Raw genomic sequence first — 14961 nt, 5'->3', positions numbered from 1 at the left:
TCCATTGTGTAGATGCTGCATGACAACAAAGTCATGGAACAGCTAGCCTGTTCCAAGTAAATTGAACACAAACTCAGTTTTCTGATGTTAATTGGATGTAAGTGTCAACAAACCAAGTTAAAAGAAATTTATAAAAGAGATGACAGGGAAATGAAAGAAACATATGGTAAAATTGAAACAAAAAAATATGTGCTGAAAAGCCAAATTTTTTCATGAACCTCTAGGGTTAGATGGAGAATTTAGCGCCTCATCTGTATGGCTACCTGGATTCAAACAATGTTGTGGGATTTGCGAAATTATTGTGCCTGGAGAGCACCTTGGTTCAAATTTGCAGCAGCTGATATTTTCCAAGAATAGTTCCAGAAATTTGTGGAAGAAGAGAATTTCACACCATATCAAATTTATAATGCAGATGAAAATGGTTTGTATTGGAAATGTCTACCAACCGGGAGGGGGGGGATTCAATGCAATGATATCGCAGCTAAGTGTCTCCCTGTAAATGAAAAAGGGGTGTGGATGGAAAGTGAAATTTTCCAAAAGTGGTTCCACACACGTTTATTACCATAAGTTCAGTGGTTTCCACAAGAGAAAAGATTTCCACAGAAGGCTCATAATGCCTTTTCACATCCTGATAAGAGCATTCTCATGTGTGATCACGGTCTAATCACAACTAAGCAACTACATCAAAATGTAACTGCCATTATACCACCAATGGACCAAAGTGTAACTGCATCAGTAAAACGACATTACCGGGCTGGTCTACTTACAACACTAGTCCATGAGGATGATTTGGTGGCATTGTGAAAGAAGTTGACAATTCTAGATGCCATATGCAAGACTTTTGATGCCTGGCAGGTAGTCAAGCTACACACACTAGTTTCATCATGGAGGAAATTTCTTCCAGATATTCTTCGGATTTGCTAGCATCAGGAACAGCATGCTCCTTGATGTATTTATGAGATCCAAGATAGCAGGAAGGACAGCATCAGTCATAATATTTAATCTGTTTATTGCAGATCAATTTCAGCTACTGTGTAGCTGCCTTCAGTGCAATTATATTGAAGTCATGATGACTCTTTGTAAATAAAATCATACATGATACCACATTGCCATTACAGGGGATCTGTAATGACAGTATGGTAGCATGTGCAATTTTGTTTACAAATAGTCATCATGACTTGGATATAATTGCACTGAAGATAGCTACACCGTAGCTGAAATGGATCTTCAATAAACAGATTAAAAATTTACAGCCAACACTGCCCTTTCTCCTATCTTGGATCTTGCAGTTAATAGAAGAAAGTGATTTTCAAGGTTTCAGTGATGAAGAAATAACAACTACACAAATAATGCATCTGGCAACAACTTTAAATGATTTGGAAGATGCTTATGAATAAAACTCGAACCAGTCACTGATGGCTAATGCATGTGACGCCAAAATAGTGAGTGCTGCTTCACAACAAAACAAAGGAGAGTACAGCGAATGTGAAAGTGGGAATGAAGACAGTTACCTTGACAGTCATTGTACCACACTGCATTGTGGTGATACTCTTGTAGATTACATGCGCAAGAGAGGGTTTCAGTACAATGACATTAATGCTGCAAGAAAAATTCAAAATGCTACACAAGAAATGTTAACTCTTTTTCAGGAGCAGACCACTATCAGAGACTGTTTTAAGAAAAAAACAAGTCTGTAGTACCCAGGCATAGAACTTGGATAAACTTTCAAACAAAGAATATATGTTTGAAAATATATAGAATACTTGTGCTTTTCCATTTTCCGTGCGTCTTCTTCTCCAAATTTCCCTGAACAATTGGGAATATACTGTATTTGATAAGACAAACTACTGTAAAAAGTAATACCGAGTGTATCAAAATGAATACTAGGATTTTAAGACTTTGTATCATTTATTACATTCAAATTATAACTTGGAAATAATATATCAAATGAAGAGTGACTCAAACACTTTTGTTTTTATAACAGTACACATGTAATGTTTTCTGCGTCTTCTGATAGAAGGTGCTAATAGCAAAGATGGCAGCTAGTGAACAAAGTTTTTTGTGTTTTACACTTTGCAAGGACTGAACCTGTTGTTACAATGCAATATGCATTCTGTATTAAGTTCCACAAACAATAACATCCATGGATGGTATAATCAGTTTAAAGACACAAACGGTCAAAGACACAAACTATCTTTGCAAAGAAAAGACTAGAGGATGACCAAGAGTGGCTGAAGAACATGTTGAACAAGTCAGACAATCTTTCACACATAGCCGCAAGAAATCATTTCGGTAGGCTAGTCATGAATTACCAGTTTCAGTGACATGTGTGGAGACTCAAAGAGAACACTTACAACTATACCCTTATCATTTGCAATTGTTAAAAGCTCTAAACCATACAGACCATAGTTTATGTGCCAATTTTGCAAACAATATGTTGCATGGTTTACTTGCCAACTTTGCAAACAAAATGTTGGTGCATGACAATAAAGACTTTCTGGATCATATTGTCTTCGGTGATGAATTGACATCTCACCTACACGGAAATGTAAACATACAAATTGTGAACATCTTGGATCAGCAAATACCCACGATATGGTGCAATTGCAATGAGACTCTCCTAAATTGAATATTTTTAGTGCTGTATCCTGGTGGAAAGGATATGGGCCTAACTTTCTGATGAAGTAAGTGTAACTGGTGCTTCTCACCTTGATGTGCCAGAACTATGACTTTCTTCTTAACTGGAAAAAGCTGAACCTCTCATCTATCAACTCAATATGTGCCTTGTGACCAACAGTGCTCATATTGAACACTTGTAAGAAAAAACTTTTTGAGTTGCTCGTTCAGTTGGTGTATTATTTATAACTGCAAGTTGAAAGTAATAAATACTAAGAAATCTTAAAATGCCAATATTCATCTTGAAATACCCAATAGTATTCTGACAGCAAGCAATAACAGAGGCAAAATTAATGCCATATGCGATGCATAAAGCCATTTGAAATATGAAGAAAGGAAAAGCACCTGGAGATGGCCATGTGTCGGTGGAAACGATTAAAGCTGGATGGAAAGTAACCCATGATGAACTTGGTAAATTATTTATGGAATGTTTGCAGAAGTAGACAGTTCCTCAAGAGTCAAACAAGACAGAAGACAAATAAGATAGAAGAAACTACAGAACAATCAGTTTATGAAGTGACTTTTGACATGTGGCTGTGGTAAAGTGTATTGAGACAGAAAAGGAAGTACAATAAAAGAGTTATTAAAAAGCAGGAACACCACATGTGGTTAAAACAGAGTGTTAAATCTGCTGTGAAATCAAGGCCAAGAAGTGGATCAGGAAGCCACTTCTGTGGCACAACAATAATATTTTGATAAAAATTTCCCTTCACTGACTCTGTCTGTTTCGCTTTCTAAGCAATGACAAAGGCCCACCAATAGTAGTTAGAAGAACTTCACTCAGCAACTCTAATCTTCAGAATAAGTGTAGGAAAACTCCATTTTTATAAGTGTACATGAAGATTAGGGTGACCAAGATCTGATCACAGTTTTAAGGGAGATGACCAAATCCAACCACATTTTAAAGAAGGTTTAAGTCACAATGAACTTCTACTGCACAGTTACATCGCATTTCCTTGGAACAGATAACAAAGGAGATACAAAAAACCTGTCATACTTTGTTTTTACATCTTCATTTTCACTTCAAGAGCAATGATGAAAATTTATTCATTTTGAAGCAAATGAATACACAAGTGAACATTGAACGGTATAGTAGGTCTGATTACTGAAAAAAGACTGCACAAATTGGAACATGTCTCTGTTTCTGATTGCTGTCAACTTAAGCAATCTATTAGCACTTTCTCTTTCAAAGTATTGTGAAATGTTATGTTATGTGAGTCAATTGAGAAATAAATAACATAATGAGTGTATTTAAACATAAACATCTGCATAATCCTCTTTTGCAAGTCTTTGTTAATTCCATTTGTTATTTATACCACGGCTGCTAATTGATACAAGATGAGCACATCTATGGGTTGCCAGTACTGACTGAGAAACAAATAAATATTTCCCCCTCTCAAGGCCCCTCCAACCTGTATGCTATGTCATTCTTTCTCTGCTCCATGCAATAGCTTGAGCCAAACCACCTCCTTTCCATAGAAGCACGAACAGAAAAAAGACTGTGTGTTGAGAATAGTATAGATTATTATACAAACACTTTTCAGGACCTGTTATTCAGTGAATTTGACTGTTGATATTACTTTGCTGGATTAATATGAGGGTTGCCCAGAAAGTAATGCACCACATTTCTTTTTGTCAACAATTCTTCATTGAATATAATGAAAACTACACACACAAATGGTGTTTTATCCACACACCCTATTTTTCCACATAATCTCCATCCCATTCTATGGCCTTCCTCCAGCACAAAACAAGGGCGTGTATAACCTGCCAGTACCAAACCTTATTCTAGTGGCAAAGTCAGTGCTTCACTGTGTGAATCACTTCCTCGCTGTCCTCAAAATGTCTTCCATAAGTGGCATCCTTTAATGGCCGAAACAAGTGGAAGTCCAACCCTGTTTTACGATGTGTTTTGCAATCATCAGACTTGTGTGGGGCTGAGCGTTATCTGCAAAAAATCTCCTGGTTTGCTATGGAACCGAAGTTGCCATAAGAGCATATTGAGTTTTGTTAATGTGTTCACATACGTTTCTGGATTAATGGTACTGCCTCTTGACATCACATCAACGAGAATCACACATTTGCAGTCCCAGAACATGGTGAACATGACCTTAACAGCAGAGGCAGTTGGATCAAAATGGTGTCACAATCCGGGACAAGAAGGCCTCCTCCTCAGCTTCAAAATGTTGCAACAATTCAAGACAAATGTTTCTTCTGTGCGATTTTTGACCCACTGTTAGACAGCATGGGTCCCATCTTGCACACACTTTCGAATATCCAAGAGTCTGGATAATTGCACCCACCCTTCCTTTGCTGATAGACAGATGTAGAACCAACTGCCGAGTTGTAATGCATCTGTCCGCATGAATGACAACATCAGCTCACTGCAACATGTCAGGTATGACAGCCATAGATGGTCTCCCTGACCACTACAAATCATGGAGCTTTGCCAAACCAATTTATGACGACTCACCCTCTGTGTCCAGTGAATAACTGTACTTCCATAGACTTTGCACAAGCGTTTGTGAATATTCCCCACAGTTTCTTTCACTGCAGTGAGAAATTCAATGAGAGCATATTGTTTTAATGTACATCACCAACAGATGCCATTTTGCAACTGTCCTGCAGCTACGGTATATGTCGGAAGTGACGGAAACTTGGCACACTCACTCAGGAGACTTCAAATAATACATATGTAACATTTCTAATTCGTAAAATTGTTTTCAGCTGAGAAAAAATGCAGTGCATTACTTTCTGGACAACCCTGGTATTTTTAACAGTCTTTTGTTTCAGGTTCTCTCTTCTGAGGGGTGTCTTACAGAAATCTGAGACACACTGAGATAAATTAAGGTAGTTCAGTTTCAATTTAATTAAGCACTATCATGGCCATGACTTCATTGTTTCCACAGAGCAAACACTTGTACGCATCAAAATACAATACAGAAGCAAGATGTCTGCATACCAGGTTGACTAGATGGGCGCCCATGTGGCAATACTCGTGAGGTGGTTTGGTGCATGTCACCAAGGTTGTCAAGTGCAGATGACATCATGACTGCTGGGCGATTTGGACCCGCACTCCCAACGCCATCAACCCTTGCAGAGTCTGAAATTATTTTAAATAAAAGACTATTAGTTTTTCAAATGAATGATGTACAAAGTGAATAAAATGATCTGGTAATTTACATAATCAAAAACTAAAATTAAAAGATAAACATAACAAATATAAATGTATTACCAAATAAAAGAAATTGGACAATGGACTTAACACATTGGCTATCTTCAAAATACAAACAGAAAATAACTGTCATGGTAGAATATATGATAGAACTTTGAATATAGTGCATAGCATTTTTAACATGTTAATGACATTAATGATGGACAAAAAATGTTAACATACCAGACCTGACAACTGAACCAGTGACAAATGTTGCACAGCAGACTGGAACACTAATATACAAGCATGCTTAATTTTGTACCTTCTGCTATTTCTAAAGCTTACCCATCAATAAAACAAGAGGAGGGTAAAGAAAGCATATAGGTAAGATGTACAGGACTGACAGTGCAATAAGAAATGCGACAAAATTTCAAAAATGTTGTCAATAATGAACTGTGAATGAAAAGATTTGGTTTGGGGCCGCTGCTGTTTCTACAGCATATTTTGTGGACCATTCTCCAAGAGAAAGTCTGTTTTTAGCTTTCTTGCCTTTTTTAAATGGGCTTAATGGGAAGTTGCTTTTACAGGTAGCTTCTTTTACTTATCACCAAACCCAATATAATCTAAAATACTTATACAGAATTTGTAGATTTGTAATGTTGGCTGGAATATACCCTGGAATTTTGAACTAGCAGGGATAGAATACATGGATGCCAGATTCCAGCCACAAGTGTCAAAGGACATAAAAAGGAAGAAATAATTAAGAAGGCAATGAGATAGGACTGTAGCCAATCATGATATTATTCCGTCTGTACACTGAGCAAGTAGTAAAGGTATCTAATAATAGATCTGGAAAGAAAATTTCAGTTCAGGGAGAAGAAATAAAACCTTGGAGGTTTACCGATGACATTTTAATTCACTAAGAGATAGCAGAGAACTTGGAAGACAAGTTGAATGGCACAAATGGTGTCTTGAATAGAGATTATATGATGAACATCAACAAATGTAAAGCAAGGGCAATGGAATGCATGTGAATTAAATCAGATGGGGCTGGGAAATTAGGTTAGGAGATAAGACACGAAATGTAGTAGATATGTTTTACTATTTGGGTTGCAAAATGACTGATGATGGCAGACTCACAAAGGATATAAAATCAAGACTGACAGTAGCAAGGAAAGTTATGTACCTTCACTTATAACACGCACGATTTGCAAATGAGTGCTTGGGCTATTCTGTGACCTGTATTACTGTTGTCCAGTCAATGTATTCCATACTACACACAACCTGTACTTCATTGTATCTTACATGTTGCTCTATAAAGTACTGTGTTCCATAAATCACATTTGTTCTTGCTAAATCAAACTTGGCAGCCAGTGAGGATTATGTTTTCTCCATGTGTTAGTGTCAGTGCTAAGCCATACAACAAACATCTGGATGGAAGAAATACTCCGACATAATATTGCCCAGCAGCAAGCTTTCATGGAACAACAGCAGGCTCTCACCGCCACTCTCAATCAGGTGGCATCTATGAGTTCGTAGGTTACTCTCCTGTCAATGCAACCATTGCCCTTTTTAGCATATGATGAATCAGTTGAAGATTGGGACGGCAACATTTCCAGGTTTTTCAAGTGGGTAATGGAAAACTAAATAGGGTTTTCTTTCTTCCCTCACTTTCCCTGTGCATTTACCAGTTGCTGTGCCAACTTGTACCTTTGCAAGAACTGGGCAGCTTATCATTTGATGAAATATGCAAGCTTCTCTCAACCTATTACTGTGACAGAACACGTTATTGTGATGCATGTAGAATTATACCATTGTCAGAAATGCCCAAACCAATCTTACAAAGCCTGGGCTGCAGAATTGAGCCATCATTGTAAATTTGCCACTAGTGCCCATCATGAATCCTACACTGATCACATGGTGTGTGATGTTATTATCGGTCTGGCCCCAGACAGGAAAGTCTGTAAAAAGCACTTCAATGTGAGAATTCAATACCTAGGAATGTGCTCAATATAGCGCAGTCCTTTGATGTGTCATGAGCCACAGGCAATCAGATTGTTGTGTGGGGTGAGGTATCGGAAGATGCTCCATCAATCCCTGTTAGGCACACTGCATGTGCTCAGGATGATGGAAAAGCTGTTGCAGCAGTACAACCTTCAACTCACTGTCGCAAAGGGCAGTGTTGGTTATGCAGCTACAAGCCGTGTGCTGACGCCCGCCCTTCCACCCCTTTCATTTTGCCCATACTGCTTCATCCAACACGAACATGCTGCGTGCCCTAAGCATTGGGCTGTTTGCACAAAGAAGGACAACATTGCATTGGTGTGTAACTCCTCTTCACACGTGGAGACACAGAAGTACCCATGGATATAAAACAAATTGTTTACTGATTTGTGTGTGTTTAATAACCCACTAAGAATGCGAGTGTACAGAGGTGCCCAGAGTGACTTTAGTAAATGTATAAAAATACGTGGACATGGGCTCCCCTCCACTCATACATGTTTCAAGGACATTGATTAGCTACAATAAACAGCAGATTCCCATCTTAGGTCCATTCTTCGCTCGTGTCTTGCTAATTTGTTGTTCACTCTCTCACCTTTCTTGTGTATCATTCTCATATCGCAGTTATGTTTGGATTACATGTGTTTAATGCTGTTGGTTTCTCCATTGCTGATGGGGTACATTTAGTGTCAAATCAAGTTCCGTATCAGCAACTGGATTTTCTCTGCTCAGAGTTATCATCTATTTTCCCCTGGGCTTGATTGTACTACCAGTTTTCAAGCCCACATTACGATGAAAAGAATCTGCCCACCTATGTTTTTTTTTTCAGGAGCAGCAGGTTCCCTGTCAAGGCCAAATTAGATCATCTGATGTCACTCGATGTCATTCGGCTTATTTCTGCCAGTGAATGGGCTACACCACTGGCCATCATTAAGAAGCCAATGGGCAAGCTTTACCTCTGCAGTGACTCCGGTGTCACAATTACTGTGCATTCCGTGACAGATACATACCCTTTGCCCCACCCTGATGGGTTGCTCGCAATATTATCAAGCGGCCACTGCTTTTCCAAGATTGATTTGTCAGAACCATATCTCCAGCTCCCCTTAGATGGGGCCACTACACACCTTCTCGTTGTATATAAATCTTTTTATCCATACAAATATCAAGCATCTCTTTTGGTGTCACTAGCGCTCCCACAATTTTTCAGCATTTCTTTAGAACAGCTGACAGCCGCTGTGCCTGGCTTTTCTCAGTTACCTCGATGATATCGTTTTTTCAGTTTCTTCCACTGAAAACCACCTTAAAAATCTCATTTTGTTGTTTTCTGTTTTGCAGTCTTTGGGTCTCTAGTACAATCCTGCCAAATCTCAATTTTACAACTGACCATTGAGTACCTAGGTTTTGGAGGTTTCTTGCACATTGGTCGAGTCATTGCATCACCATTTTTAATGCAACTGACATTTTGCCATCACTGACCTCTGTTATTGAACAGTCAGTGTTTCTAGGTAAAGTTGCGAACTACCACAAATTTTTCCCAGGTGCATCCACTAATGCACAGTGCTTTAATGTGCTTTTACGTAAAAACATGCCTTTTTTTGGTCCCCAGCTTTTGACGGAGTGTTTGCTTTGCTTAAATCTAAGCTTCAAATTGTCCTGTTGTAGTGCTTCAAGAATTTCTGCGTAAATTCTAGAACCACTCATCCTTCTACCGTCTGGAACACACAATATTTTAAACATAAGTTGGAGAGTGGAAGCTTATCTACTGCGCCACCTGTCTCTGTGTGCAGGTTCGAAGTTTGCTATGAAAAGACTGTAAGTGTAGCAGTCCACTGATGATGACAAATGTTTGCCGCTAGCACCACAGATGCTGTATGAAAGAACACAGTGTAATTATATGCAATTCTTTGCTGTGTTAGTAAATCTGATTATTGTAAAAAGACAAATGAACAATTGATTATAGACTTTTAACTTACTTCATGTCTCAGCCCTGTATGAGACAAGATGTTTGTGGTGTCCATAAATCATTTGGTTGTTAGACTAACATTATTATAAATATGTTTAATAGAGTCTAATGTTTGATGAGTAAGTTGACTTGCAGAAGTTGTTGACTGTGAAACTTGAAAATATATATATTGTAATTGAACTGAAAGTATTCTGCGAGTACCCAATCATTTCAAGAGTAGAGAAATAGTCAAATAAATTCCTACAACCAGCGATAGTCTTCGAGAAGACACTTTTGGGAGATCAATGTAGCTGATTATCCAGAGAAGAGGATGGGCTACAAACATCATGTAAGTTAACTGATGAGAGTGTAATGTGAATTGTGAATGCAATCCAGTTTCGCACTACTTCTCGTGTCGTCAAAACGTTAAACTGTGTCTGCCTATTTTTCAGCCAGGTCAGCATCTCATATTGGCTACAGATGCCTCTCAGCACAGTTTTGGCATGGTATTGGCACACAAATATGCAGACGGGTCTGAATGACCCATTGCTTATGCTTCTAAGGCTTTAACTCCCACTCAGCAGCAGTATTCTCAGATTGAAAAGATAGCTTTCGTGATTGTGTTTGCTCTCAAGAAATTTCATGTCTTCTTGTATGATTCTAAGATCCATTTCATCACAGATCACAAGCCATTGATTGCTCTTTTTAACATTTCATCTTCCCAGTTGAACCAGGCAACACATTGCTTGCAGCTGTGGACACTCTCCTCACCTGTTACCATTATCAGATCCATTAACGACCAATGTCACAATACGCCAATGCCAATGCCTTATCTCACCTTTCGATTGGGCAAGACCTGTTGTTTGATCAGGACGAGTTGGTTTGTTTCTATTTATACACTGGGCACTAGAATGCATTCGATGGTTTTCCCATCACTAGTGTCACAACAGCACTGGCCGTTGCTATGGATCCCGTACTTAGTCAGATCCCCTCTTTTGTGCATCAAGGTCGGCCAGAAGAACCCCCGGTCCATGCCTTGGATCCCTTGCATAATTACTTCTACCTCCAGCAATGCCTTTCTGTGTCTGATGGGATTCTTTTGGTAGCTATGGAGGCCACTGCTCCCCATGTTGTGATTCCTGCTTCCTTATGCCACAATGAAGTGAGGTTTCTGCATGTTCGTCATTGGCGGACCTCTCACACCAAAGCTTTAACCCACCATGTGTACTGGTCGTGCATAGATGGCGACATTACGCAGAGTATTGCCACTTACACTCAATGTGTTCAGCAACAGGCAGCCCTGTGGGCATCTTTTTTGCCCTGGCCAATGCCACAGCACCTGTGGGAGTGTCTACATGCTGATTTTACTGGCCCATTGCTAAATCAGTATTTGCTTATGGTAGTGGATGCCTGTTACAAGTTTCCCCACATGGGGCATTGTCCATCCATATACATGGTACCCACTACTTTGGCAATGTCTAAGATTTTTGCTGTTGAGGAACTTCTGTATACCATGGTTACTGATAATGGCCTCCAGTTTATTTCTCGAGAATTAGAATCTTTGTGTCAGGCTAGTGGCATCTGCCATCTCTCAGCTCCATTGTTTCATCCTCAGTCTAACAGTGAGGCTAGACACATGTTTGGGATGTTTAAAACTCAAATGCAGAAGTATGTGTCCAACAGGTCCCCTAAAGCTGCTTTAGACCATTTTTAGAGTTCATACTATTTTATTCTGGTGGGGGACAAGAGCCCTAGCGAGCTGCTATATGGATGCTAACCAAAGACTCTCCTTCACCTGCTGCACCTGATGCTACAACCACTTGCATTGTCAGCTCCAAAAGGAGCTTAAATGTGCAACCATTTAAGTGACCAAATATACTCACATCACACTACTAAGCTAGTAAACATATGACTTGCTTGAATTTGATGACTACCTTAACTTGGTGCCTCAGAAACCGGAGGCTCTCTCCAGTACACACGGCATAGGGATCCCCTGATGACAGCCATCACACCCAGTTTGCTGGCTGCCACATCATTGGTTCCACTTCTTCTGTAGCATTACTGGCAAGTGCGGATACCATATCCCTCCCCCTTTTAATGGGCATGTAAGGGCGAAAGTGTCTAGGTCCATTTCTTAAACACCTGGGAGAGGAGAGGTAGAAACTGGATGCCTGGCCAGCAGTTCAATATACGAAAACTGTTCTTAGCCGTGTCCAACGGGCTGTGGAGATGGCATCCGAGGGAGTGAATTAACCTCCACATCCTGTGAAGGTGGCATCAGAGGGAGTGAATTACCCTTCATTGGTTGCTCTCTCCCCCTCCCCCCCCCCCTCCCCCACCTCCTCCAAACTGTGAAAGAGGAACACAGCCATGATTTTAAATCATAATCAGGGTGCAAGAATGGTGAGTCCCTCTGCCTCATATGTTGGGGGAGGGGGGGGGGGGGCAGGGGGCTGACCATCAGTACAGGGTGATGATCCCCAGAGATGGCTACTGAGGTGGCAGTTGACTATGCTCCTGTGACAACTGTAGTTGGTTTCTGTGTCTCAAGCACCTGGCCATGATCTCAAAAAGTTGCCAATCTCTGTGCTGGACTCTCATCCCTTCTGTCCACTCAGGTCAATGCCCAAGAGTGCAGACCTAAACCAACACAATCTTCCAGAAATGGGGCATAAAATAGGACTGCTGGGGGTGGAGGGTAGGACATGAAAGAGCCAACAATGTATTAGGTCACTGTCCATGCAAGAGCTCCACCACACTACACCCATTTACCAGAATGGTGTGTGTGGTACATGTCTAAGAAGTGTGAAAGGGTCTCCTATATTGGCATGGTTTGCAATGCCTTTCTCAATAGCATCTTTAAATTCTGAACTATCCCCTCTGCCTCTAAGTTGGATGCTGGATAGCAAGGAGGTTTTTTGGATACCAGGTAACAGAATGTCCAAAGGTCTGACACCAAAAACTACGGGTCATTATCAGCAGTAAGTGTGACTGGTACAACACCTGTGGCAAAAATAGTTGTGAGCACCCTGATGGTGGATATCACTGTTGTGGTGGACATCTGTGCTATATAGGGGAAGTCTGATGTTGTGTACATCAGTATCAACCATAAGTACCCAAGAAAGGGACCAGTAAAACCCACATGTAATGTATCCCATGGCTGAGCCGGTTGAGGCTATGATAAGACTTCTGGGGAGGGGCTGCTTGGTTCTGTGAACAGGTGTGACACTCATGGAATACCTGTTATGAGTGCTTATTGCTGACCAATATATATGCTGCTCAGCTCATGCTTGCATGGGGGCATCTACCAGTGAGAAGAATGCAGCAACTCAAGGACATTTGGATTTATTCCAGGAGGCACTTCCATGCAGCACTCATCTTCCTCTGTTGTAAGCAATAATGCTCCCTAACATACCCTGAGTCATTCTTTTATACTAAAATTAGATCGAAAATCTGGTTGGGCACTTTCAAGAAGATGTACAGGCCATCACAATTGAACTGCTGCAACAATGCTGCACAACCATGGATCATAACTTGTAGCTACTGCTACTTCCTTGGCACATCTAACACATCTTCAAACTTGAAATAAATTGTTCCTCCCTATCAAAAGCCACATCAGGATCCATGGGCACCTGGGCAATGCATCAACATTCACATGCTGTACAATGGGCCAAAAATGCATCAACATTCACATGCTGTACAATGGGCCAAAAATGAATATCATAAAAAGGATTGCTGCAAATAGTGTCTCATACTGCAGTCTCTGAGCTGTCTTGTCAGGGAGACCAGTCTTGAGATTGCACAACAGTACCAATGGTTCATGATCTGTGATCGAGTGAAACTTAGTGCCATACAAGGAAAAATGAATCTTCATAATACTACAGACCATGGCCAGTGCCTCCTTCTCTATTTTGAAGTAATTGTTTGGGTGGGCGAGACGGTCTTAGATGTGAAAGCAGTTGGTTGTTCTGACCTGTCCGGATTACTGTGGGACAGTACAGCACAAATCCTCTATTGCAATGTGTCACCAAGCAGTATTAAGATTTTCTTGGGATCGATGGTAGCAAGACAAAGAGCATTGTGTAAACAATGTTTTTGCTGCACAACAGCTTGCTGACAACTACAGGAACAAACAAATATCACATCTTTTTTTCAAAGCTCACTGAGGGGTTGTGAGAACTCTGATGCATCTGGTATGAATTTGTTATAATAGTTTACCTTGCCAAGGAATGACTGTAGCTGTTTCAAGTTCCAAGAGGCAGGTAATTTATGAATCACTGCAACATGGTCATCGAGAGGTTTAATGCACTCCCTGCTTAAGACACATTGTAAATAGTTAACACTAGGCACAAAAATGTAAAATTTTCCAATTTACAATGTAGACCACTATCCTCCCGTGCCTGAAATACTGCCTGTATATGTTACAAATGTTCTCCCTGGGAGATATTCATGACAGTTGCACACTTTGGGATACACTGAACTATCTGCTCAATAAAACACAGACAAATTCCTGAGGCTGACACAAAAAGGTAACAAACAACTGTTGTGACACATCACTGAGGGGCAACTGCAGATAAGCATCTCACAAATCAATCTTTGAAAAATAGTGTCCACCAGCCAATCCCACCAATAACTCCTCAGTGCAAGGGATTGGATAAACGGCCATGTTAATCTGGGTGTTAATTGTGGATTTAAAATTACCACACAGCCGAATTGCCCCCATGGTTTTTTTTAACCACAACTAATGGTCTTGTCCACTGCCTCAATACCACCGATCAAATACTCCCCGAGTCCTAGAGTCTGTCTAATTCAGCATTAATGATATCTTTCATGGCAAATGACAAAGGTCAAGCATGGTGAAACATAAAGAGTTAGTGGATGGCTTGAGCTGAATGCGGGTAAGAAAGTCTCTTCCTTTATCCAATGTTGGCTCAAAAACCTGTTTTTGGGATTGAAAAAGTGACTCATAGTCATGAAAAGGAATGATGGGAGACACTAAATTGACACGATCTAAAACTTGGAAATCTAATGCCGTAAAAGTGTCCAACCAGAAAGTATTTGACACTGAGGCAGGATCGACTGCTAATAATATTACTAGAACCACAAATATGGTTTTTCTACGAGAATAATAATGAAAAATTTATGTAAAGCTGGACTTAATTTGCCTATGTGGTGTCAGTTTTTATCA

At 40.1% G+C, this 14961-nt stretch overlaps 1 protein-coding gene across 1 annotated transcript in view; it reads right to left on the bottom strand.

Moving 5' to 3' along the window:
* Nucleotides 1–14961, bottom strand: part of LOC126419598 (peripheral-type benzodiazepine receptor-associated protein 1-like) — an 843217-nt gene that overhangs the window by 302445 nt on the left and 525811 nt on the right. Inside the window, exon 7 of the mRNA XM_050086786.1 lies at nucleotides 5639–5779. Coding sequence (XP_049942743.1) covers nucleotides 5639–5779 — 141 coding nt within the window. The remainder of the gene's footprint in view (nucleotides 1–5638; nucleotides 5780–14961) is intronic.

This window comes from Schistocerca serialis, chromosome 9 (assembly GCF_023864345.2).
Source record: "Schistocerca serialis cubense isolate TAMUIC-IGC-003099 chromosome 9, iqSchSeri2.2, whole genome shotgun sequence".
Lineage (NCBI taxonomy): Eukaryota > Metazoa > Arthropoda > Insecta > Orthoptera > Acrididae > Schistocerca > Schistocerca serialis.
Note: the sequence above shows the minus strand (reverse complement) of the source record. Positions and strands in the feature narration are given on the sequence as shown.